This window comes from Antedon bifida, chromosome 8 (assembly GCF_963402885.1).
Source record: "Antedon bifida chromosome 8, ecAntBifi1.1, whole genome shotgun sequence".
NCBI classification, from domain to species: Eukaryota; Metazoa; Echinodermata; class Crinoidea; order Comatulida; family Antedonidae; genus Antedon; species Antedon bifida.
This window is the reverse complement of record NC_136233.1, coordinates 11,226,654-11,252,857: the sequence shown is the minus strand read 5'-3', so window position 1 is coordinate 11,252,857 and position 26,204 is coordinate 11,226,654. Positions and strand designations below refer to the sequence as shown.

General features: G+C 31.9%; 1 protein-coding gene across 1 annotated transcript; it reads right to left on the bottom strand.

Moving 5' to 3' along the window:
• Positions 1-1,536: 1,536 nt before the first annotated feature.
• On the bottom strand, positions 1,537-25,956 carry LOC144851089 (CD109 antigen-like). Its single transcript, XM_078708614.1, has 30 exons — positions 25,883-25,956; positions 25,476-25,659; positions 23,046-23,202; positions 21,958-22,028; positions 21,500-21,628; positions 20,834-20,958; positions 17,828-17,909; positions 16,494-16,709; positions 16,170-16,373; positions 15,671-15,850; positions 15,005-15,196; positions 14,503-14,652; positions 13,629-13,763; positions 13,389-13,452; positions 12,631-12,814; positions 12,096-12,213; positions 11,556-11,669; positions 11,295-11,402; positions 10,619-10,762; positions 9,751-9,895; positions 9,299-9,475; positions 8,540-8,778; positions 8,114-8,197; positions 7,685-7,865; positions 6,852-7,075; positions 6,271-6,429; positions 5,827-5,999; positions 4,593-4,755; positions 3,837-3,942; positions 1,537-3,357 (listed from the first exon to the last, which is right to left on the bottom strand). Exons 1-30 carry the CDS (start codon positions 25,942-25,944, stop codon positions 3,131-3,133), a joined length of 4,497 nt encoding a protein of 1,498 aa, XP_078564740.1. The 5' UTR covers positions 25,945-25,956; the 3' UTR covers positions 1,537-3,130.
• Between the last annotated feature and the right edge of the window lie 248 nt (positions 25,957-26,204).

The window sequence follows — 26,204 nt, the reverse complement described above, 5'->3', positions numbered from 1 at the left end:
CACAAAAATACACAAAACTGTGACTATACAATGTGTAACAGATATCACACAGGTATTTGTTATTATTGCACTGATATTTTTGTCTAAAATCTATATAAAAATAATAATATCTATAAACCTGAAAAATAAAGATGATTACAATTTTATATAGGTTATTTTTCTTATGCAGTTTTAACTATCTATAGATATCTATTCTATATTATATTGCTGTATTATAATAAATAAACCTATGAAAAAAGGTATGTGTTGTTTTAATAAATTAATACATTTCCTGGAAACCTGTTCTTTTGGTTAAATTGTTGCTTTCAAATCTACAAAAAGAGGACTGAAATCCTATAAATATCGTTTGTCATTAACATTCAATATTTTGTTTTATATAACACCTAAATAAATTCCTGCTTTGCCTCGTTGACATATAACCTTTCATCATTCACCTCATGCCATTATTTGTACCATTACACTCATAAACATTCATTATTTGTATAATACTATTTATTTGCGTAAATGTATTAAAAACAGAAGTTGTAATAGATATTAGATATCATCTTGAGGATTGACTTTCATTATTAACCATAAGAGTTTACTCCAACCATTAAAGATGTATATTGTCCCCATGAAAAAAAAATTTTTTGAAATTTTGTTGTTGAATATGCCATTTTAATGTCACATAATAGTTGATTGGCAAATGGGTTTTTGGTTAAATGTAATTGTTTATTTTGTCATTTTATAAGTGAAAAGATAATTTTTTCTGTTTTTTTTTTGTTTTTAACTTTGTTATGGCCTATTCAAAGTCTGATTTTATTAATCTTCATTTTTCATATTTTGGTGGGACAATACATCTTTAACGCTCATGTAGATTTTCCCCAAGTCTCTAGTTATTTCGAGGTTTTTCGACGTTTGTCTGAAATACAAGCTCAGATACGCTCAGTATACGTATGAAACGCCATATGTACCAAAATATTTATTTTTTTTTACTAATATTAAGTCAATTCGTCTGGAACCCAGACTAACGCTCACGATGAGTGTAACGATGTTGTGAAGTGAGTGAGGCGTCATTTGACCTTTTATTTTATTTTATTATACTTGCCCATGCAAAGTATATAACCACATTGGGCAGAAAAATACCGTGCGAAGCACGGGTTACTGCTAGTTATTATCATTGTTAGCAACTCTCTGGTTCAAGTTACATACAATTCAAAATTTCTGTTACAGAGTGTTAAAAAGGTTAGAGTTTTAAATAATGTTTGGTACTTAACTGTTAAAGTAGTAGAACTAGGTCTGCAAAGTACGGTAGTTCTAGACTCGTAGACAATCGACCCGATAAGACTGGGTGTGTTTCTACTACATATATGATTCGTTATGCATGATAACACACATAGATTCAAGCAATAACAGGTGGTGGTAGCATGCAGGCATAGTTTAGCATAAAGATCAGTCGTGTCACTGTATGTTTACGGCCATCCAAAGGTTCATTAAAGACACACATTTTTTTTTTTTAAATAGACATTTTAATACCACATAATAGTTATTCACTGGTTTCATTTATTCAATTGGTTTGAAAATAGATATTGTTTACCCGAAAAATCTGTATTAAAGTAAAAAAGTCAAAATTGTCTTTGACAACAGTTTTTTGGGTAAAACTGTTTAGTTTGTCTTTCTGTAAATGAAATCATTATTTTTGTTTGTTTCTTTTTTCTACGGGAGTTGAATAACTTTATTAAAACTACAAAATAGCCTACCGTATTCAAAGTCTCAGTTCATTAATTGTAATTGTTCATCAGCTTTAATGAGAGGCTTAATAAACATGCAATATACTTATGTGAAAAGACTAAAAAATCCAGTAATTTCAATCTTAACTTTTTACAAATCAATAAATATAATATATATATATATATATATATATTATTTCTTTTTCAAAAAATCTAATTATTATTTTTCTCAATATATTAAATACGTATTTCAACTTATTTTTTTCTATTAAAAAAAATCAAGGTTTTGTTACAAAGAGAAAGATAGAAACTTGAGTGATAACAAAAAATAGTTTATAAACCTTTACCAAAGCAATATATTATAATACATGCATTTTGCAAAGCACGCTGGTTGAGCTTGTGCACTCTTTGTGTTCATAATCAGTGTACCATGCCCCACATAACTGGCTCAGCCTATTGTGCGAGTTCTGCGGTACATTTCATTTTCGAAACCTGAGCTGCACTGACGAGATTTAATAAGATCGAAACAATACTGTCTGCAGATTGGATATATTAATAAAACGTATTTAGCTTAAACATGTTATACAAAAAAAATTAGTTATATTCAGCTAATTTTTATATAACATTGTGTGTAGGTCCAATGTGAAATTTTAAGCTACTAATAATAGAGAGCTTTCGATTTGCGACGACTGACGATCAAAGTATGTCATGTTATCCACTGTGTGCATGCAGGATATTGGGAATGAGCTTCCTCATTCCTACCTAGACACAGATTTGGTGATATCTAGGTCCAGGCGATGACAGACGATACATTGATGGACCTGACCTTGTACGCTTCCTCATTCCGACCTAGACACAGATTTGGTGATATCTAGGTCCAGGCGATGAAAGACGCTACATTGATTGACCTGACCTAGGTAGGTCACCAGTCATCACAAATCAAAAGCTTTCCAACATTGTAACATGTTGCATGATCCACACACCTTATAATGGTTATTATGATTTGTAAAATTAAATTGATTGACAAAATATTATACTAATATTGCTAAATATTGAATAGTATTGCAATTATCAATTTACCCGAAACTTTTAGAAAAATAACACAATTTATTATCTTTTTATGATTGCTTTTTTGATAATTATTGAAATTTAAAACGTTATCAAAAAAATCAAAAAGTACTGTAATATCTTTAATCCATCTAGGAAATATCAAATAATAATATTTAAGTAACTCAAGTTATAAAAAAATAGTAATAGTGAAACATTTCACCAAAAAGTCCTACAAATAATGTTTAAAATGACAAAATATTTTGTTATATAATTTGAGTAAGTATACAAACATGATATGCATTTAAAATTCTTTTTTGTTTAGAGACATATTTTATTAAACTTTTAATTCAGAAGAAACACCTTACATTTTATTAACCTTGATAGTTTACTCCAAGCATTAACCCTGTAATGAAACAGCTCACGATGAGTGTAGCGATGTTGAGAAGTGGGTGAGGGGTCATTTGAATGACCGCTGCAGAGGGTTCTGGTGTGGTGTCTGCCGCACTCAAGCTGATTGCCTCTCCACAAGTATCACACAATTCATAGATATTTGAATTACTCAAAGCATCAGGCAAGTAAAACTTAGTGACTTGTTCATCTGGTGAAGACAATTGACATATTACCAAGTTACACTCTTATGCCTCATCGGCACATACATTTTGGTATGCACTGTTCCACATTTTTCAATGAATGCAATACTGTATAATGGTATTGTCCCAAATATGTTACAAATACATAAACACTATTACATTGTTACATACGCTAGTTCACATGGCCTGTATGGTCAACATATCGTATCGTGAACTGCACCACAATTTCTTGCAATGACATGCATTGCTGTGACCTACGTTAATACACAAGTTTATTCACAAAATTGCGGGCATGAATTTGGAGTGCACCAGACACAAATTTTCAACACATATTTCATGCATAGTCCTGCATCTCTCGCACCTTTCAACACCATGATTTCCGCATTGTTAAGCATTCAATGTTGGACAGTGCTAGACCAACATTTGTTTAAGAGTCAACAGAGAGAGTCAATAAATCACTCTGATTTTGATTTAATTGATTCCTTACCTGGTTGGTAGTAATTATACAACTTCACTGGGCTTGGTTTTATGTTGGAAACAATATTTGTCCTGTAAGCTGCAACACCTACACAAGTTGGAAAACTGTATGCAATCTGGAATCAAGCAATATAAATCAATGAAAAAAACTTTATGGAAAATAAACAAACTAGCAATTTATTAGAAGAAATAAACATCTGTGGAGTACACTGGCGTATGTTAATTACCCTATAAAGTTCTGTATAAGTTAAGCGAACACGGAGGCACGTTGACACATGTCTATATGTTGACATATGTTATAAGTAAGTTGGAATACGCTGAAACACGTTTTAAATATAAATAAGTTAGCCATACTGTACGTTAAGATAATATTTTGCAACATATTTTATGTGTTCTAAACAACCACAAAGCTATAGTAATCGTATAGACAGCGTTTAGCCATGGACAAATGAAAGAGGAGGAGATGAAATAAACAATTTATATTGACATCAGCAGTATTGACATGATGTTTCAATATGATTTCAATGTTTTTCGATGTATTATTTATACATTTAATTTGACATGAATGTCCAGTGCATTTGTCAAAAATTGGAAAGCTCCAGTGGTTTAAAAAAATTTGAGATATTCTAGCTAAATCAAGGTGAGACAGGGCCATGATTTTTACTTTATTTTTTCATTTACAGGGTGAAGGTTGGATTACATATTTTTTATTTTTAAATTTTCATTTCACCCAACTGAACCAATTCCTTCAGAGTAAAATTGTTACCTCATCAAGGTAAAGAATAGCATTTCTCTTCTGAAATTCATATTTCTGCAAAGAGGCAATGTCTTCAAGTTCATGTCTGATCCTATCCTCATCTACCACAAAGCCTGATGGGATACCAATTTCCATGATTGACATTCCGCTCTGCACAATATCTTTCAGATACCTGATAAAACGAATTAAAAATCAATGACAATATATTTATATAATTAGGATTGTTCTTATTATTATTATTGTAAGCACATTCATTAAAGATGTATTGTCCCTTTGACTAATTCCAAAAAAATAAAAAATAACAGATTTCGAAAAAAGTTGGGTAATTTTGAAGTATCATAATAGTTATTAACTATCACCAAAAATTTGTTGAAAAAAAAAAAAATAAAAGTGAAATACAGACGTTTTTTTGTTAAAAGTTTTCGATCAAAACATATCCCATAATGAAACGCGCTTGTTTGGCTACTCTGTATGCATAATCATAAAGCTTCCTCACGATCTGTGTGAAAATACTTCTCAACCGTGACGAGTTGTCAACAATCCTAATTAGCATATGCATAATGCGTACTCGTGGTTTGAAATCTTTGTTTACTTTCGCTCGCAACGATTTTCCAGACGAAATGTAATCAAATCAATTTACCTGTTAATTACGTAAACTTATTGTTTTTGGCTCGAATTTTCGACTTAAAGTGAATAACTTTAATATTACTTTGATATGGCCAATTTAAATTTAGAATATTTTGACCTTCATTTTTTTGTGTTTCAAGGGACAATACATCTTTAAAGTAGTGTGCCACTGTTTCAAAAATGTAGGTCCTCAATAAATGATGATATGTTTTGTATCATGTATGATAATTCAATTCCAAAAAGTAGGACACCTTAAAGTTGTTATAGCATCCACAAAAATTATTGAAAAATCTAGCTACATACATTTAGGTTACTAAACCAACCAACCAACAAATTTAACGCCACAAAATATTGGTCATAGACACTAAAAATATTTGGCCTTTTATCAGTCACACTTCTCGTAAGTAAACCTGTCTTGTTAACAGACATTTTGTTTGTATGATGTAGTATATGTTTAAGCGGATATTAGCCCTTGATGGCATTTGCAGCAATAAAGAAATTGAATTGAATTGAATTGAATTTACTGCCCTGAGGACATCTGGAAGTGTATTGCAATTAAGAGAATATTTCGTTGATTTATTTATTAAATGCACAGTATTTGAATAAAATGACTTACTGTCCACACACTTGAATCTGTATATTGTTTGAATCATTGTCAATCACTGCTATTGTGATGTTAAATGCAGGTTCTTCTACAACTTCTTGCACGTTGTACATAACAGAGAATTGTAAAAGAAATGATCCACTTCCAGAGGCTGATACATCAACTGAACCAGATGACACAGGAATCTAAACATTATGGGTTGTAATAAAGGACCATGTCAACATTATACAACTACAATTACTGCAAATACATTTTGTTTACTCTTTAACTGAATTATTTAACTCATTTCAGTTACAGTATTTCATCATAAACTAAAATCATATGTAATATTGCAATAGAAAGTGTAGCACAGTAAACTGCAGAATAACTTTAACATGATGATCAGCACAATCAATTACAAAATGTAAATTAAAATAATTAATGAATTACAATAAATTATTAAGAATAATACATTACCTCCAACTGCTGAAATACGAGAGCATTGTCACTGTTAACAATAAGCGACTGAGTGTAGGTTGGATCTTCTGACAATGTTACATCTATAACAACCTCACCTCTATTCACGCTGATCTGACCAGCATATGAGGCAAGAGCTTGCAAGGCTACAACAGTGTCCTAGTAGAAGAAATAAAAAGTACTAGAGCACATGATATGAGAAGAGGGCTTACAAGGCTACAACAGTGTCCTAGTAGAAGAAGAAAAAAATCCTAGAGCATATGATATGAGACGAGGACTTGCAAGGCTATGACAGTGTCCTAGTAGAAGAAAAAAAAAGTCTTAGAGCATATGATATGAGATGAGGGCTTGCATGGCTATGACAGTGTCCTAGTAGGGGATGAAATAAAATGAGATCTTAATAGATTTGTAAATAGCAGCATTTATGTTTCATTATTAGAAGAGCTTTTAACATCTTTATGTTCCTTTTGTTCAACACAGGAAAAGTATATGTTCGCATTTGTGCTTCAATCCAATTGAGTCTTTTTATTCAACCTATACATTACTTTAAAACATTTATTTTAAAAATTAAAATGTTGTACCTGCGTTGAGGAATACCCTCCAATTTCACTTCGTTGCCTAGTCAACCATTTTGAAATTGACACTCCTCCCAAAGTATCGTCACGTGCCAGATAGGTGAGAAGACCATAGCCTGTCATTTCGACATCAGATGAGGGCGGTTTTCCATACGGTCGAATCCAGATATCTCCATTCGACTCATCATCATCTGTGTTTTTATCCTGGCGACGCCAGTATTTCATTCCGCCTTTAAAAATATCAATGGTAAAATGTGAAAAGATGTATGATGAAAGACACAACAACAACAACAGTGCTGAGGGTACTGTTGTTTTGGTTTTTTGTGATTTTCTTTTTTTCAATGAACAGGTGACAGGATAGAAAAAGAAAGGAGAAGGCAGTGAACGGAGCAGGACGTTTATAAATGGTAATGCAAGAATTTATGTTTTGTGGATGCCAGGCCGTGTAATCGAATTCTCATTACCAAAAAAGAAAGGATTTCTCCTGTGGAGTAGTGAATGTGTTCAAAGCAGGTGACCTAGTCTGACCTAGCAGTGGCAGTGACCTTATCGTCAAGAAGAGTCGGACTGTGCTTGTATTGTTGGTACTAACAAGCAAAGAAAGAGAACTGTTGTGGACTGGACCGGCCGATAGAGTCAAACATTCTTTTTATTTTCTTTTTAATGGGAAAAAATTATATTTTGGGTGTAATCTTCGTTTTCTTTCCATTGTTATTTTTTGTATATGGAATTTTGTTATTCAGAAATAAAGTGATCAAACAATCAAATAAGATCTAAAAGTTTCACCCGTCAAATTTAGGTTATAGCCAACTTTTTCTATTGTAAACACAGTACAGTACCTTCAACAATGGCAAGAGCTTCTAATGCAGTAAGGAAAGTGTCACGCTGTGCATGTCCACTCAAAGTTAGGGCATACGTGGTGATAGCTAAGATATAGGGATCCCTGTTGAAAGTATAGAACTGGCCAACAATATAGGCATTAGCCTTATCCAAAGATCTGGTAAGTCCATCTAAAGTTGCCTGAAAAAAAGTAAAGTATAAGTGAAAAAGTAAGCAGTCAGAGGAAAATGGAAAAAGGTTTCCTACTTTCTAGGATTTTTATCAGATAATCTATATCGTTTTGACAACACTTGTAACATGACCAAAGTGCTGATTTTGCCATTTTTTTCCTCTAACTGTACAGTAATAACAATTGTTGAACTGAAAGAGCGGATATGTTGAATAGGCCCTCTAGTCGTGGATAGTGAATATTATATGAATATTCTAACCTGTTTTAAACCACGCCCATTCTTAGCTTCTTGTATCGCAACCACCACATATGCAGTAAGTGTTACAGGCCCTGATACTCCTCCCTGAAAATCAAACCAATTATTTTTTTAAGCACAAATAAAAAAATGCTCCAATTTCATTAATTTCACTCAAATTACACAAACCAAAACTAAAGTGAGCAAAATGAGTTAAAATGGTTTTTACAGTAAATTATTATTAGGAGTGAAAGCAGAATCATAAATGTTTTGAATATATACATTTTCTCTCTAAGAACATTCATTAGTAAAAGTAATTGGCAAAAAAATTGAACGACACACGATGCGTAAATTAACCAATCAAATAGCAAGAATAAAATCAGGTGTGTAATAACATACTGTACGTCTCATAACATACTGGAAAACATAACCAAATTACTATCGTCTAACCTGCATATCTCTGTGGCATATCTTGCCCGGTTCCATGAATGATCCATCAGTATTCTGCTGTTCTAACAACCAAGTGATTCCCTTCTCAACAACTTTGTTGTCTACAAAAATATAGTCCTGGGCCTGAACAAATGATTTAATAACAAAGGCTGTCAGCCATGTACTTCCAGAAGGATCACTATTCCCAAAAGCACTGAAAGATCCATCAACATGCTTGTAGTCAAGTTCTCTCTGGTAGCCTAGAAAGAAAGTGCACTGAGTTAACAAAGGAGAATAAGGCAACGATAACAATACATCTTTGTACTGTTATATGACCTTTCTCTGGTTCTGAAAGTGCTACTGCTACTAAAGGGAAATATGACACAGAAATATCCATTTTTGTGCTGCTATGCGATCTGTCTCTGGAAGCCTAGAAAGAAAGTAGTAACTGCCATTGCAGGGAATAACACATCGAATGATCCATTTTTTTGCTATGCGATCTGTCTCTGGTAGCCCAGAAAGAAAGTAGTAGCTGCCATTGAAGGGAATAAGACACTGAAAGATTTATTTTTGTGCTGCTATGCAAGCCTTCTCTGACAGAAAGAAAGTGCCGCTGTTAAAGGGGAATAAGATCCATGCAAGTTCTCTAACCGCAAGTTCTCTCTCTCTACTGACAACATGTTAATTTCAGGCAAGTTTATAATTGTGTCTACTTGATCCATGCACAATTAAATCAAATAGGAAAAACCAACATACTGTAGAAATGAAATTGTGATTTACCAATTTTCATGAAATCGAGTGCCTTTTTCTTGATTTCTGGATTGTTCTGATTTGTGTTTGTAAGGTAATCATAAATGAAGACATCTGGAGCAAAGCCTATCATATTCTGCTCACCGCATCCAGAGGGCATCCGCAAGAGTTCATCCAATCCACTCATTGTTGGTCCCATTATATCCCCTAAAAGTAAAAGTCAAAATACTGGTATAATGGCAAAGGATCAGACTGGCCTGATTTATATGCAGGCATAGGCAAACTGGTGCTTCAAAAAGGACATTAAGCCATTAGTGTGTATAAATAGACATATACACCTGAAATGAACATAATCTGTTTGGCATAGCTAGGTTCATTTAAAGCCACGAACATTGGATTGAAAAAAAAACTGTACGAAAAGGTAAAGCAAATATTCTTTTTTTTTATAAGGTACTTAACAATAATTAGAAGAAATGACACACCTGTTGTGGCCAACTTTACATAAACAGATCCATCAATTAAACCATTCGGAGGAAGATCAATCAGAAATGAATTTGTAAAACTGTTGTCGGTTTCAGTTAAATCAATCAAGTCTGCATTTGTGTAAAATTCAGTGACACCCTCAGGCTGCATGTAAGAAATACATATTATCAACAAACAGGTAAAACATATGGTGTGGTGCAGTAAGGGATATCATACTAGCATTTGAGAGGCACAGGATCAAGACCTGCCATATTTCTTAAATCCGTAAGCTCTGTCTAAACTATCAAACTTATGTGATGTGCCCATATATGGACACGATGACATCATTGCACTACTATATTTTGGCACATCACACTATTTGTTGTCAAACTAGTTTAATAGTGTTGACAGAGAATAAGGCAAGATGTTTCCTATAGTTCTTTAGATGAGATGCAAGGTTTTTTTTGTTGTGTATTGCATGTTGGTTGGTACACTTTGGCAATCACCTCCTGGTGTATTGATCGTGGTTTTATACTGGGCCATCTGGGAGAACAGGCTTACAGTTAAGTAATGACACATTTTACTGCACATACATTATACCTACTCTATCCTTATGTGTATGCATAGTAAACTAACTGTAAAATAAGTCATAGTATTACAACTTCAAAATTTAAGTTTGTTATTTCCATTTGTTTTCTTTGTTGAAGGTAATGCATTTTTTTTCTAAATGATTCATTTTCAGCAAATTCAAACAATTGTTGAATATAATGATGATCATTGCAACTGACATTTCTTATTTGTGCATTTCGTTTTTCCTTTTTAAACGGCTGCTGGTGAAGAATTTGATTTAATTTTTCAAACTATAATAAATAAACAAACAAAAATTACCTCTACCAGGAGCTGTCTAATAACACTATCCCTGCCATTTGTGGATTGTGCCGTCACCTGAATATCCATTAATTTCAAGTTCTTTGGGATGATGGCATATGACACCGACACACCCTCACCAGCTGGAATATTGGCTTTAACAACCTGCAAAAAGAGAAAAATACAACAAAATATAAATTATAGTTTCCAGAAAGTTTTAAAAATAACATTTGTAAATTGATCTTATTTTGGTTCTCGAAATCTGTATCTTCCACAAAAAAACATAAAATACTTAAAATGTCTGACAAAAACTTTAATACTGAACCCATCTATATGGCAAACCCTAATGTAATCACAAAGATAATGTGTTAAAAGTCAGAAAGTGTAGGTCTACCATACATTATTAGAATTAGCCATCCCAAGTCTCCAGATAATCACAGGAGCTGTTGAGTCAACCTTTTGTCTTCCGTTCATTATTTAGACTCTACTGTACTACTAGACAAAAGATTTCCAGACTATTGTATAAACAGAAATGCTTAAAATTTTAAATAGCACCTTCTCTTTGTTAATGCCTTTTATGTTCAATTTATAGTGCCCTCTCTTGTTTTGAATATGCTTTCCTAAATTCTCAACATTTTACTCTTTTCAAGTTAAGCCCTATGTTATTTACATAACAAATATGAATAATAAGACTGACCTGGTCCTTACTGACATAGACTTCTGTCACTTTATCATCAATGCTGTTACCACCTTTGTTAAACTCAATGTTGTCAAAGTCTTCAGACTTGTGAAGTTTTATCTCAGCCTAAAATAAAAGACCAAATATTTAAAAATAATATACTTACCACAACCAATGTTGTGCTTATGCTTGAAGATTAAAAACATTCATAGTCTACTGGATTTTCTAGCCACGTCAACTCAACTCAAAAAGCCCCTATTGCAGATATAAATTACTTACAGTAATGTCCATAGTTTGATAGTTAAATACCAGGATCTCTAATGCCAAGTTTTCACCACGGATCACAGAATACGGAAGATTCATGGACACGAAAAAAGGTTTGAATACTGTGACCTAGAAGCAAAACATACAGATTCAATTCTGAAGCGACAATCATGTTTATCAACCATTTAATAAACCATTGGCTAAATCTACAGTATAAACATAAGCAAAGATGCTCATTAAACAGAACTAAAAACAGTGTACCATATGCCACATATCCTCAGGTATAATCCCACCCCCTACTTTATGTCTCATTTCACAAACAAGTATATCCCAGAGTATAGTTATAGTCCCAGTATTGACTTTTGGTTTGGATAAGGCCTCTCTCTAGTCAGTTTAGTTCAGAGATGAGTTTGCTTACCAATCATTTTTTCCTGACCCAGGGTTTCCCCGGGTATAGTCCCACCCCCAAAGTCAGCCCAATTTTGTGTTGCAGGTGGGTGGGAAGAAGAAGAAATATACGGTAGTAGTAACATATTCATAGCTAAACATACGAACCATTGATGTGGTTGGAACAATTCCAAGACCAGTAGAGCTTGACAAAGCAAAAGCACTGCCAACCCACGAAGTGATTGTATCTGGAACAGTAGTCTCAATTGAAAGCATACCATCAACACTATTGTTAGAAGAGATGGAGTCATATATTGGGTAACAAAAATAAAACAAAATAAATTTGATCTCCAGAACTACCTTTCTATGCAAATTTTGTAATTGACTTTTTTTTCAATTTCGATAACTAGTCTATTGTAATTGAACAATTAAATGTATAGCACTATAATATGTAATGATAATGGTTTAACAATAAAAAACATCATTATACAAGTAGGATAATAATTTGTTGTTAAAATAAATGCATATGTACTACACAAGTTTCATTTGAAAATTGATATTTTGTTTCATTTCTGGCACCAAACTTCATTAAAAATGGTTGATTTACTGCTACTGAAAGCTATACAGATTTATCACACTCTTAATTCAGTTATATACATAATGTTAAGATGAGCAAAACAAAGAAAATTAATAGAAGGCATACCCAACAGTAGCTTCCATCCACAGCCATGTCTCTGGAAATTCAGTGCGTACAGCAGAATCGGCATCGTTGGCATTTGGAAGCGTTTCTTGAACTGCTTCATCAGCGAAGCCTGTGTCATCGAACTGAATACCATCTTCTTGAAAGTAATCACGTCCAGGAAAAGCAGCAGCATAAACACGATAATCTAGAGTATACATTCACATTTCACACAATTATTGAATTAGGGCCTTTTTTTAGAGCAACATGTTATTTTTTTTTTTTTTTTTTTTTTTAACCATATTTAATGAGGGTGATCCATCCAGCTATTGCTGATCATTAGGGACCCTCAGAGGTTCACAAGACAAACATATACATAAGATGCTCTACATAAACAAAGTCTTATTACAAGTCTTTGGGAGTGGAGTAATTTGGTCCTTAGAAAAAATCCTGACATGTGACGGGACTTGAACCCAGAACCCTTGGAGTGGTAGCCAAGCATCATAACCACCAAGCCACAACTCCACTCAAAATGCTTATGCTTTCATATAATATATTGCAAGCATTGTATGACCCCATAGGTCAAACCAGGGAAAGATTCTTGGGATTTATTTTAAAATATAAAAAAATCTTGAGAAATTTGCTCTTTAGAAGGAGTGGGATTGTGAACCACACTACATACACTTATAAAATGCATTTTAAACAAATTTATGTATAACTTTAAAGACATATTGGTACTTTTTTTAAGCACTAAATAAAAGCACAGCATTTTCATAACTTACTATAAAATGGATAATCATATTCTTCTGGTATTTCAGCATCAGTCAAAACAATCACTCCAGAATTCTAAAAAGAAAGTCTCATAACTATACGTATATATATTTTGATTTAAGGATTGTTTTACATTATTAAGCTGAATAGAAAATAGGCTGGGTTGAAGAAAGTTAGGCTGGGTGGAAGTACTTTAGGCTCTATCAATTTGACAGCTTTCTTGGCACCATAATACTTGCATAATTACTTACATCAAATATTTCTGCAGCATAGCTTCCTTCTGTTGGGATTGCACAGAACCATGGCAGCCTAAATCCTCCTCCAAATGGATGGACATCACCATTACCTTTGTTTGAACTGTCAAATGTTTCCAACTCTTCGATCACCTGAGGTAAAAAAAATATTTGGATATGATATGTTGTGTAAAGCTCTGTCTACACTTTCAAACATTATGTGCCAAAAAAATGTGATGTGCACATATAATAAAATGGACATGATGATATCATATTACTACCATATTTGGGTACATCACACTTTTTGTTATCAAACTAGTTTGTCATTGTAGACAGAGGCTTATTCTAGTGCAGTGATTTTACTCCAATAATGTATGATCCTTGTTTGTTTAAATGAAGTTTATGAGGCAGTCACTGCAAAACAAATACCAAATGTATTATGAATATTGTAAACAAATGTAGTTACTGAAGTAACTATAGTAGAATAATGTTGGCATGCATTTCTACTACATAGATTTTCTATTATTTTTTATATTACATTTTACTCTAAAAATAAATCAAAATTAATGCTAATTGATCACCCATATAAATATAGTTATTATAGAAGTAGTTTCACCTCATTGGAACATAATGACTAAAAATGATTCAACTGTTGTTGTTAGCCTGATAGAGCGATAAACTGAAAATGGATCAGAACTTCCAAAGCATATCTTGAGTTCTTTAAGTGCACACAAGCTAGATGTGTACCTCTGGATCTGCAGTGTTTTAGTCTTTATTCTTGAAGGCCTGATCTGCCACCAGAACTAATGGTCGAGAATTCTTGAACCTGATTGTTGATTGCAGTGTCCCCGTTTTGACCACTCAAAGAGAATAATTAATATGCTGTCCTTACCTTCTGTTGAGTGATGTCATTTCCAGACTTCAAAAGTAGAACACTCTGATCAACAGCCAATAGATAGACGAGAGAGCCCCCGGTTGCTGCGATGTCAACATTAATGTTATCACCAGGTTCAACAACATCACTACTGAATGACAGACTGACCTATGAATGGTCAATAAACATTGATTTTATTATTTTGACTGTTTTCTGCATGAAGTAACTTCAAGAAGTAATTGGAAAAAATCCTGCTCCAAACCAGTCATTCTTTGATAGAAGTACTGACAAAGAAATGGTATTGACCATAAGTATGGACAAGAGAGAATTTTCAATCAATTATAGTAATTTCCAATTTTACAATTTTAGTACCTGTATCTATTTCAATAATATTTGTTGAAGATAAGAGCAGATAAGTGACAATAATTTTCAGGCAGTATATCATAAATTGTTATTTAATATCGATTAATTTTACCAATGTAATAAAAAAAGAATGGAATTAAATAAAAAAACTTTATACTTGATTTTTAAATGCACCATCTACATTAAAGTTTGACACATCAACAACAGTTTCATTGTCGGAACGAACGTAGTACGCAATCAACTTTGCTGATGGCGCCATGTCAGCTGTGATAGCAACATTCAATGTATTTTGAGTAGAAGTTAATCCAGCCAGTGTTCCAGTTAGAACAATATTGCCTTTGGATAAAATCTATGCAAAAAAAGAAATACAAATTTGTAAACCATTGACTGACACATCAACTTAATTATTTTAAAATGTAATTAAATTACATTTTACATGCATCTTATATTTACAGAATTAAACAAATTATATTACATTTAAATTTTCATTATATTACATAATGTATACATTTATTGTTTTATTATTTATATTATATATTTATATTACAAATAGCATGCGTCTATGGATTTAGAATAAGAGTTTTAAATAGTGAAAATGATCTTGTTAGATTCCCATTTATATTTATATTATATACATTTATATTATATACATTTATATTGAATTCCCATCTATATTATAATTATGTTATTTATTATTATCTATATTTCCATTAAATTTAAATTATACATATCACACAAATTTATGTTATATTTACAACATTATTGAAATATGCATATTAATAATTAAACCAACGATTAATGGTAACCATCGATGATGTCATACCATATAAACAATGTTAGGCGGAACTTCTGTTGACGTGATCGTAAATGTGGCGTCTTCTCCTGCATTCAATCCCGAATTGGCTAAGATGATCTGAATGAACGAATTGCTCGGTGATTCAACGGCATCAACATTAAAATCATCAACATACCCGCTTTCTTCCTCCATCGTGTAGTACCGTGCCTATTGGAGTGAATTATAATTATTATTTACTCACATTTTTCGTTTTCATCACTTCTGGTAATCATCAAATTCATGATTATACATTTCCTACTTTAACGAGTCAGTTTAAGTTTGAAAATTGAAAGATTTTGTTGACTCAGCTATAAATGCAAAGACTATTACAATATAACCCTTCTTGGGACACCTGCTAACACTTTCCTATGAGGCAATGTATGTTTTATACGGCCTACACATATTCAGGTACACCACTATGGTTTTCAAGTCACAACTGACATTGTTAATTTCAATAGGAGTCCCCTTAACAGAGGTTCTACGGTACCTGTATAAAAATTGATGATACATCATTTGAAAGGATGCTTGCATCAATTTGTGCAGTCACAACCCCAGTAGATGGAATTTCATAGTACACTTCAGAATTCCTTGAACCATCATTGAAGGTATAACGGTCTTTGTAAGAGACAAGCAACGGCACACTCCTCTCTGCATCAGACAGAGGTGTTCCATCCTGTCTTGTAACCGCAATCTATAAGAAAAAACCTCAGAGTTGAGATGCATTCTGCAACTAAACAAATTTCAAAAAGAAATGTATATTCTTATTGTTTTTTTTTGTCTACAGAAACCCGAAATAAATAAAAATAATTACATAAGCAGTGTACAGCAAAGTAGGTTTGAATGTCTTTGAATTTCCGTCCAAGATGTCCACTTTGACAGGCCTGTTGAAGTACCCTGTTGAAGCTGTTGAGTTATGTTCTTTTCCGGTTAGACTTTCTGTTACAATGGCAATGACATTGAAGTTTACTCCATCAGAAAGTCTCTCAAAATCATCTAGAGGAACAGAGAATGATTTACTTCCATCAATCTAAAAATAAGTATATGAAAATCTGTCAATCAATGTTTGTAACTAGCATCTTTTGTAACTATTGAATATGATTAAGTCCCTAAACAAGGAACCAGTCCTTACAACTAGGGACTGCTAACTTTTTTATTTATGGTAGTACTAGAAATAAAACTGGTGGTACTTAAAATGAAATTACAGGAAACTAAAATTCAACCTTTTTTTAATCTGTCTGTATAACATACAGTTTGCTTTTCATATTACAAATGACTTTAAAATGTTCTTTTATTGAAACAGGTACATCACATAAATTGTAGTTTTTAAATTGTAAAGTCTTAATATTATCAACCATGATTTGACTTATTTGAAATTTTTTCTATTATTGCTTGTGTCATATGTATATTAAGTATTGATTTTTTTTAACAATGAGATCAATAAATACATATGTGCATAACAATATGTACTTGAAAGACACTTAGTACAGTACCAACATTCTCTATGTCTGAAAGAACTAATTTATTTCCAATTATACTAAGATATCATGTATTAACTTAATAATGCAACATAAAGCCTACCATAGAAACAAATGATATATTGCTGCTGGCAAACAATACTCCACTTATCATAATAAACTTTATTTCAGCAATATAAAAACACATTAAGAAAACAACAGTACAATTGAAAGGCAGCATCATTCAGAATCAGGAATAGAAACCAATAAGTTGAAATCATAATTGTACAGAAATATAGTATGGCATACACCTACCCTCTCCCAAAACACCATTGAAAAGTAAATAGTGGAGTACTATCACAATCATGTGATAACTTTGCAAAACTTCTATGACTAGAAACTTTTTAATCAAGATCGTTTCTCTTGCTTTAATAAAGCTGACTTCAATATTGTGTATGGCATGATTTTTTTTCTTGTCAATGTTAGTATCAATTTTTATAATTTATTGAATTCTATACAATTTTGCTTGATTTTGTATTGATATTTGTTATTTTTTAACTTTTTATATTTCAAATGATGTAAATAGACACAAGTTTGGTACTATTATGCCCTTTTTAATACTTTAAACGAGAATAAAATAATTATACCATGATGATGATACCATTGTCTGATGGGGGTTTTTCATACTTACAGCCATGTTCAATTCTATTTCATGATTTCCAGTTGTGATCCTCACAAGTACCATTCCTTTAACAGGTTTTCCATAAGTATATCTAAAAGAAACAATTAAAAGATGTCAAAATATAAAACTATATAGAAGAAAACTTTTGTTCTGAATAAATAAAAGTTCTGGAAAGATTTAGAATGGCCTATGTCATAATATCTCATTACATTTTTTTTTTCGTTGTTTTTTTACTTATTTTAATAAATAGCAATGATATTGGTCATCTTAGAAAAGAATCCTCTTATCCTGTTAAGTAATTGATAAAAATACAGTGTTTTGTTAATTTTGGAGTAAAACAATTTTTATCCATTCAGGTATTTGCCTATTGCTTGTTCCTGGCAAGATTGTAATTTAAATTTGCCAAGTAAATTATTATTATTATAATTATAATTTTAATGAATTATATAATAATTGATTAGTGAATAATAATATCAAAATATGAATAAAAGGTATGCTTTGTATAATTAGGTTTGTTTAATTTAATTGTATGTATTTAATTATCTACAGGTTTTTATCACAATTACATGGTATGCCTGGAGTTACTAAAAGAGCCTGTGCAAATGGTGCATATGACAATTAAGGCTAAAATAGGTCTTTGATACAACAAACTGGCACTTTCCATTATGTACAAAAATAAAAGAAAATTTTTGTTTGTGACAATTTATGCTAGAATAAAGACATTGTTAGTTTAATATCAAGTTTCAGATCTGTTCATTGTTCCTGTACACAGTTGGCTGAACAAATTCAAAAGCAGTCTCTTAGGTAAATTTGAATGTAAATAATAATACATTCACTTCTCACTCCACAAGCAGCATTATTATACAGATTGCCTGCTTAGAGGTTAAATATAAGATATATTCCTCGAGAACATAATGTCATTCCCAAGGGGTTGTCAAATCTTATATTTTACCGGTATAAAAGGCGATATCTGTTATATTACATAGCCAACAACAAGTTGAATATCTACTGCCGGGTCGGGTGTAGCTATAGGCCTCCTTGTAATAAGCCTGCCTAGTTAGGCCAGGGAAGAGTTGTAATTTAACTCTTCCCTGGTTAGGCGTTGCATTCACCTTACTGTACCTTGCGAAGAATAATATACAGATAATTACTAATTAATGATTCCTTGGCAATAAAATATTCACTTAGGCCTAGGTCGTTTAAATTAAGAGAAGAATTTCCATCAATAAGCCTACATTAATTATAATAATATTATTAAATATTATCAGGTAGGCCGAATAAATAATAATTCGTCTTCTTCGAGGAGCCGAATCACTGGATGTTCAGCGCGCCGCGCGTACCAGGTTACTACCATGATTATTAACAAATCACAAACAGTCTTTCATCACATCTAGGGAGGACTAATAACAAATGAGGGTGCTATATGTATGCATAGTTTAAATATAGTTTAGTTGATTAATTTCTTCAAGCAAATTGCGTGGCGCAACGAATGAAACATTGTCTTGTGATGGTGTGACAAATCATCACAAGTTCAACTCCCAGTTATAGATGACTTTTGTTTATTTATCGCCAAACGCGAGTGTTGCAACACGAAAATTACACAGTCAATATCATCGATCCTCGCAGCAGTAGTCATGTGATGCAGTTTTAACCAATCACCATCACGTATTTACATAGGCTATGTAATATAATAAAAGAGAGAGGTTTTTATACTATATGATCCGAATATAATCCCATGCTCGAGAATAATCCCACCTAGTCTAATTCTAATTTCGTACCCAGGGCTTCTTTGTATATATATTCTTGGTACTATACAGCAATTACCATTGGATCAGAAGACATGCAAGATATTTAAAATACACAACAGTTCATTTAAATTATACCTATTACAGGGCCTCATGGGTAGGGTTTGAGCAAATAGTATGAGAGGAAAAGTAATATGATTTTTAGGCATAGTGCCAAAGGATTTTAATTTGCATCACAATAGCAGCATATAGTACACAATAGGTGACTAATCCTGGATCCTGGGCTTGGTAGACAGGTATCATGCTGCACATGGTCCCGAATCTGCATTGGCACCTTCCTACGTATCATAGTATTGTAGTACACAGTTTACTGTATTACACTAGCAATGTACTTTACAAGTACATCTTATTTTATTTTATAAATTTCAGCAAACACATTTATACAAACATTCTGTCGCGTGCCACTCAAAAACAAAAAAGCTAAAACGTAACAAAACTGATTATAATAAATTTATATGGTTCTACTAAAATAATTTGTTTAAATATCTTTTGCATTTGAAATATATATTAAAAAAGCTAAGCTCTAACTATATAAATTCAGTGGATTAAATGAAAAAAAACTAAAAAGAAATATTTTCATGCCTTCACAAGACCATAACCTGGATTTTTATAGTAAGGATTTCTATTTCACGAAGGAGCAAAGGTCACCATTCAATTCCATTTTATTTTGGAAATATCATCCATATTAATAAACTAATAAACAGAAAAAGAAAAATTGTAAACTCTAAACTAAAGTATATAGAATGCTTCTCCATCTACAATACATTTTGGAGTTATGGAACATATGTTTGCAAACACAAGCAACAAGGATGTTACCACTATTCAACATACGTTGCATGAAACCATACAGTAGGTAGATTTTCGCATGTACTCATTAAAGGAAGGGACACAATGTTCAATAAACATTGCACTGGCACTACTACTTCTAGAGACATTAAGTATACGGCGCAAAGCATTATTGTAGCATACATTAAGAGATCTAATAGTCTTCATACGATAGTTACACCAAAGGGCTGCACAATACATACTAATATAAGATCTAAAGAGACAACATTTAACATTGGTAGAGCATTTCATAAATTTCATTAGCTTTAGTTATGGCTATTTACCATCACTAGGCCGCTGCTATTATCTACTTTGAAAAGGTGACTTTAGCATTATATTACGGTTGTTTAATGAGATTTAAAAATGTTCTCCATTTTAAACTTACGTGGCATCAACCCTTCCTTCCAATGATGTTTCCCCTCTTGTAATAAAAGATGGTAATGTGACTGACACTTCAAATTTGGGCAGGACATACTCGCCTATGGTGAACACTTGGTATGCAGATACATCCTATAGAAGAACACAGATGTATAGTAATAATAATCTGAATGTTGGACTTAATGCAAGGCATGAACAAAAGTGCTAGATAAAAAAGCAGTGCAAAATTGATTAATAAATAACTCAAGTTAAAATGTCCACATTTCATTTTTACAATACAGACTGAGTCATTAAGGCAACATAAAAATCACTCTTCAATGATCCAGTGCTGAGCATGGAGGAAATTACATTCAGATTCATTATGCGACAGCACAATTTATCTAATACGGTCAAGATAAATACAAAACAATAATGTGAGTTGCAAATAAAACTGTAATAAGGTCAAAACTAGAAGAAAACAATTTGCCTTGTCCTGTTAGACCTTAAAATTAATTAATTCGCGAAAAGAATTGGGGACCTGAGATGGATATAAAATGAGCAACTATTTACGATTGTATTTTACCAAGAAACAGGATGCAAATACACGATTATACCTTATATAATTTCAAATTTAATTTAACATAATTTTCGTATATTAAATATTTTTTACATCAAAATGGATTGTGTTACTTACACCAGATGTTGCAGTGATACTCCAATCACCAAGTACTGGCTGAGTTGACATTGGTAATTCTTCCACTACTACCCCTGTTGAGGGCGTTTGATAATCAGTCCACTGCTGGATCAGATTTTCTGATGGATCCTACATAACCAAAATAATGTGGCATTTTCGATTGGGACAAAACAGTAATGTTATACATTTTTTGTTGAGCATTTAGTTAACAGTATTTTGAGAGTTGACAAAGCCTGCATGGCATTAACTAATTTAATATTTGAATGATTTTCTGTTGAGCACACTGAAGACCATCCAAAAAAAGTGCACAAAGGTTTCCAAACAGAATAACTCAAGTTATTATACAAAGAAAAAAATTTAGCTGGTTTTTTTTTGTAGATCAGAGGGAGGGGGGGGGGGTGGAGTTGTGCAAGAAAGTATTATAAACCAAAAATATAAAATATCCATAACCATATTACCTTGATTTCAATGCTATAGTTCACCATCCGTTGAGAAAGGTCAGGGTTCACAGCAAAAATTCTGTAATTGACTATTAAAAGAAAGGAAAAATTGAAAAGGGTAATGGTTTAAAATAGTAAAAATATTTCAAAGCACTAAAAGACAGTACATAAATTGCAAGCTCCATAATATGGAAAAATTGATTAAGCTCAGATTTAGCTAACAGGATATTGCTAACCATACTGTATGATCAAATGACTTTTAATAATCCATATCAATAAAAAATAATACAATATATCACAAGTGTCTTTTGTTATACTGTAAGAATGTCTGCTCCTATCTGGCATTAAACTGTCAAGTTGATATTATTTTGTATAGTAAACTAAAACTAAGTTTACTTTACACTTTATTACTAACATCGTCAATACCTATAGGGTAGGGTAAGATAGGTAGGTAGGTTTTTTTTTTATTAAAAAAGAAAAAGAAAAAAAACTGTAATCATTCGCTTTTAACCAGTATTTTTAAGAATGTTAAATGGACTTGATTTTGGAAAACAAAGCATTTTTTTTTGTTTTTTTTTTTATTCTTTCATTTTTTTTCTTTAAAATAAAAATGTCTCTAGGGTTGAGCATTTTTTCGGCCCAATTCTCCATTCTAAAATAAACTGTCAAGTTGATATTATTATGTATATAAAACTAAGTTTAATTTACACTTTATTACTAACACTATCAATTACATACTCCTCTCTTATATATAGTACATTTTGAAACTGCTTATAATCTTAATTGTCTTGTCCTGTTTTATTTTTAGAGAGTCACATTTTTTTATCTTTTTTTCCTTATCTTGTCTTGTGCCTTCTTAATACATTGTTATACAGGTATTGCTCTTTCAATTTCAGGTTTTAGGTTAAGGGTCAACCGCTTGTTAGGTGAATCCTAGAGACAGTTATTTACAGTACAGTAACATAGGTAATTAATACACTTAATTAAGTTAAGTTAAATGCAGTGACAATGATATCACTGCACTCCATAACTTTCCAATTCATTGAATCTCAATGAACAAGCTAACCACATGATGTACATTCATCCAACACCACATCTGCCCTTACTTGTTTGTCCTGGTTTATAGATGGCTTTATCAGTTTGAATGTAGATGGAAAAACCTTTTGAAACAAACTTCAATGTTTTCTCTTCTGTAAACTTAACACCATTTAGTCCTAAAACCTCCAGAGTGTAAATTCCATCGGCAGTGGCACTATCTGGTACCTGAAAAAAACAATTTGTTTATTATTTATTTTCCACACAACACACAGTACAATGTACTGTATACTTATATATATAATATTATAAGATTAACAATGTGTGAAAGGAGATCAAAATAACTACAAATTATTAATTGCATTGGCCACCTGAGCAATCGTCAACATGACAAGTACATATTAACTAATTTCAAGTTAACAGCACTAAAAGATCAGGTTAATATGTCAGTTTGCAATTTTTTTCCTGGCAAAAAAAAGGGGTTATGTTGGAATAACAGGCCCAAAAATATAGGGTAGGTATTTTTTTTTTCAATTATTAAAAAAGAAAATGAAAAAAACTCAACCAATGTAAATCATTCGTTTTTATCTATCTATATGTTAAACAGTCTTGATTTTGGAAAACATTTTTGTTTTCTTTTTTATTCTTACATTTTTTTTCTTTAAAATAAATAAAAATGTCTAGGGTCTGGCATATTTTTAGAAATATCATAGCTATGCCATTCAAGCGCAAAATATTACAGATCTGTATTGATGATGTAATTATTAAAGTATAAGGGGCACTGAAGCATGAGCAATGCTTTAAATAAAGAAGTCTGTGTATGGTATCAAATCATTAGAATTAATTTGTGTACAAACTAGGTCAAAGTATGGAACAAGTTGAAAAAAAAGTTTGATGAACCAGATAGATACGTAAAAAAGAAAGTTTTCTTTTTTTTAAAGTTAATTTAAAGTGAACATAATTATAAACCTACAAAAAATTGTAATAAAAGTAAAATTCAATACTACTGAGTTTTTAGTTAAAATTTAACTGTTTATTATCTTTTTAATAAGTAGAATCGATATTTTTTTTTTTTTGTGCAAAAGTGAACAACTTAACAAAACTACACAATAAGTTTAGTGTAGGGTATTGGTATTGTTTTGGCTATCTCTTATATGAATAAAACAAAAATAAAGAAACAACAGAAATGCAGATTTTTAATCAAGCATGAGGAAGACCTATTTATAGGCTTGCCCATCAAGAAAAAAAATTATTTCTTAAAACATATCTGTATAGCTAAAAAATGTTCATCTGGTTTTGAATATCTATGAGTTAGTACTGTCAAGCAGGTTATTTTCGCTAATTTTTGGTTTTTAAAAAATAACTACTAACTCATCTAGCATTAATCAGAAGAAAATTACAGCACTCAGGTTAAATTAATGTAAACAGTAAAATATATTTTATTGATCCACTTGATGCGATGTTGATCCATCACAGTAAAGAAATAAAATAACTATGCAAAAATCAATAAAATTAATGCACTCATCTAAATAATACGGTAGACTGGTAGCCCTGGCTTTAGAGTAATTTAACAACCTGTATTGTACAAACAAAGGCAGCTTGGAAAGTGTATTGTACTTGTGTACGTGATACTGAATAGTTAGGAGTACCGACACACTTAAAAAAATTCACTGAACTATAACTAAATAAATGTTGACAGTTAAAAAACAGGATCTACTAGCACTGAATGTGTGAACCTAATTTATAATAGGAATAGCATAACTGTTGTGTCTTGATTATTCATGTATCTGAGTCAACCCTTTCAAAACCACATCCTCTTGGTTGGGAAGGGTCCAAATGTCTAATTGTTTGCAGAAACCTTTGGAATGGTAGTGCAACTTTTAAAAGCAAATCTGGTGTTGGGAGGGTAGTCATGTTTGATTTTCTTTTCAGGTGTATTGACACTATTTAAATAGGACCAGTAGTACTGTTTATCTAGGACCAATATACAGTAGGTGTCTGTGGGAATGCTGACTTATATATTTTGGACTACTTTATAGACAATATCTCCCACTGAATCAGACTAACTCTTTCTGCTGCAAAAATAATCAGTTAATGATTCTGTAGTTGCCTAATTTTTTCGGCAGCAGAAACAGGAGAAATTTAAAATAACCGCTTGGCATTCGCAAAATAAAAGTTACAAACAACCATGTGTTGGAACGGAAATTTAACCGGCTATCGCAGTGAAACTATTAGCTGCAACAGATGTTGACCCAACTACTGTAGCATCTTGAACATTTAAATTTTTTACAGAAATCTTCAAATCAAACTGGTAACAGATAAAATATATTCTTTCTTGAATCATGGCTTAATTCCCTCTTGTTATTTGGAATCAGTTTAATACTATGTTATTTAAACTCTTTAAATTTTTATAAACTTACAAAATTATTAAAAAAATAATGAAATCTAAATTCTGAATATGAATCAATTAATAAATTGACTTTGTTGCAGATAGGCCTTACCTGTAATTCAATAGTATCAACAGTACTACCAATATAGTTTCGTATAATTGATGCAACATTGATAGGCGAGGCAGAGTTTTTAATCGATGCAGCGATGGTAAAAGACTCTTCCGTTTCAATGTTCATACTAAGAATGAGCGGCAATCCAGGACGTATGGTATCAGGTGAAATGATAACATACCGTCTGTAAAAAATAACCAAGATTAATAAATAATATTGTATTAAAGATGTACTGTATAAAAATATGAAAAATTAAAAAAAAATGTTCTCACTTTTTAAAACACATTTAAATAAATTCACATTCAATTATTGGGGACAATATATCTAAAAGATACAGTAGAAATTTAGGACACCCCTTTTCTGGGGACACTTTCCTATTAGGTTTTTGTGACGTGAACAAAACTTACCCATAAGCCATGTGAATGAATCCAAGCGCAATGCAAAATATGGTTACGTAATTTAAGGCCATTGTCTTTATAATCTGAAAAAAAAATGATTTAAATACTGATAATTATAAATAATAAATTAACAATCTTTTTGTAACCCGATATTCCAAGTGATTTTTTTGTCTCCAGCTTTTTTTTTTCTTGTGATTTTTTGATATAAAAAACATATTCCAGTATGACCTCACATAACTGCCTCAGGCTAAACCGGTTTTGTGGTTCATTTTTTTCATGCTGCATGGATAAGATATTTAAAACAGATTGGATATTCCAGTTACTGAATACA

Coding starts and splice junctions, on each gene's coding strand:
- LOC144851089 (XM_078708614.1), bottom strand. CDS start 25,944: ATGGCCTTAAATTACGTAACCATATTTTGCATTGCGCTTGGATTCATT. Junction 13,764..14,502: donor ATGACATCACTCAACAGAAG/GTAAGGACAGCA, acceptor TTTTTACCTCAG/GTGATCGAAGAGTTGGAAAC. Junction 3,358..3,836: donor GTATAATTACTACCAACCAG/GTAAGGAATCAA, acceptor TGTCTTCACCAG/ATGAACAAGTCACTAAGTTT.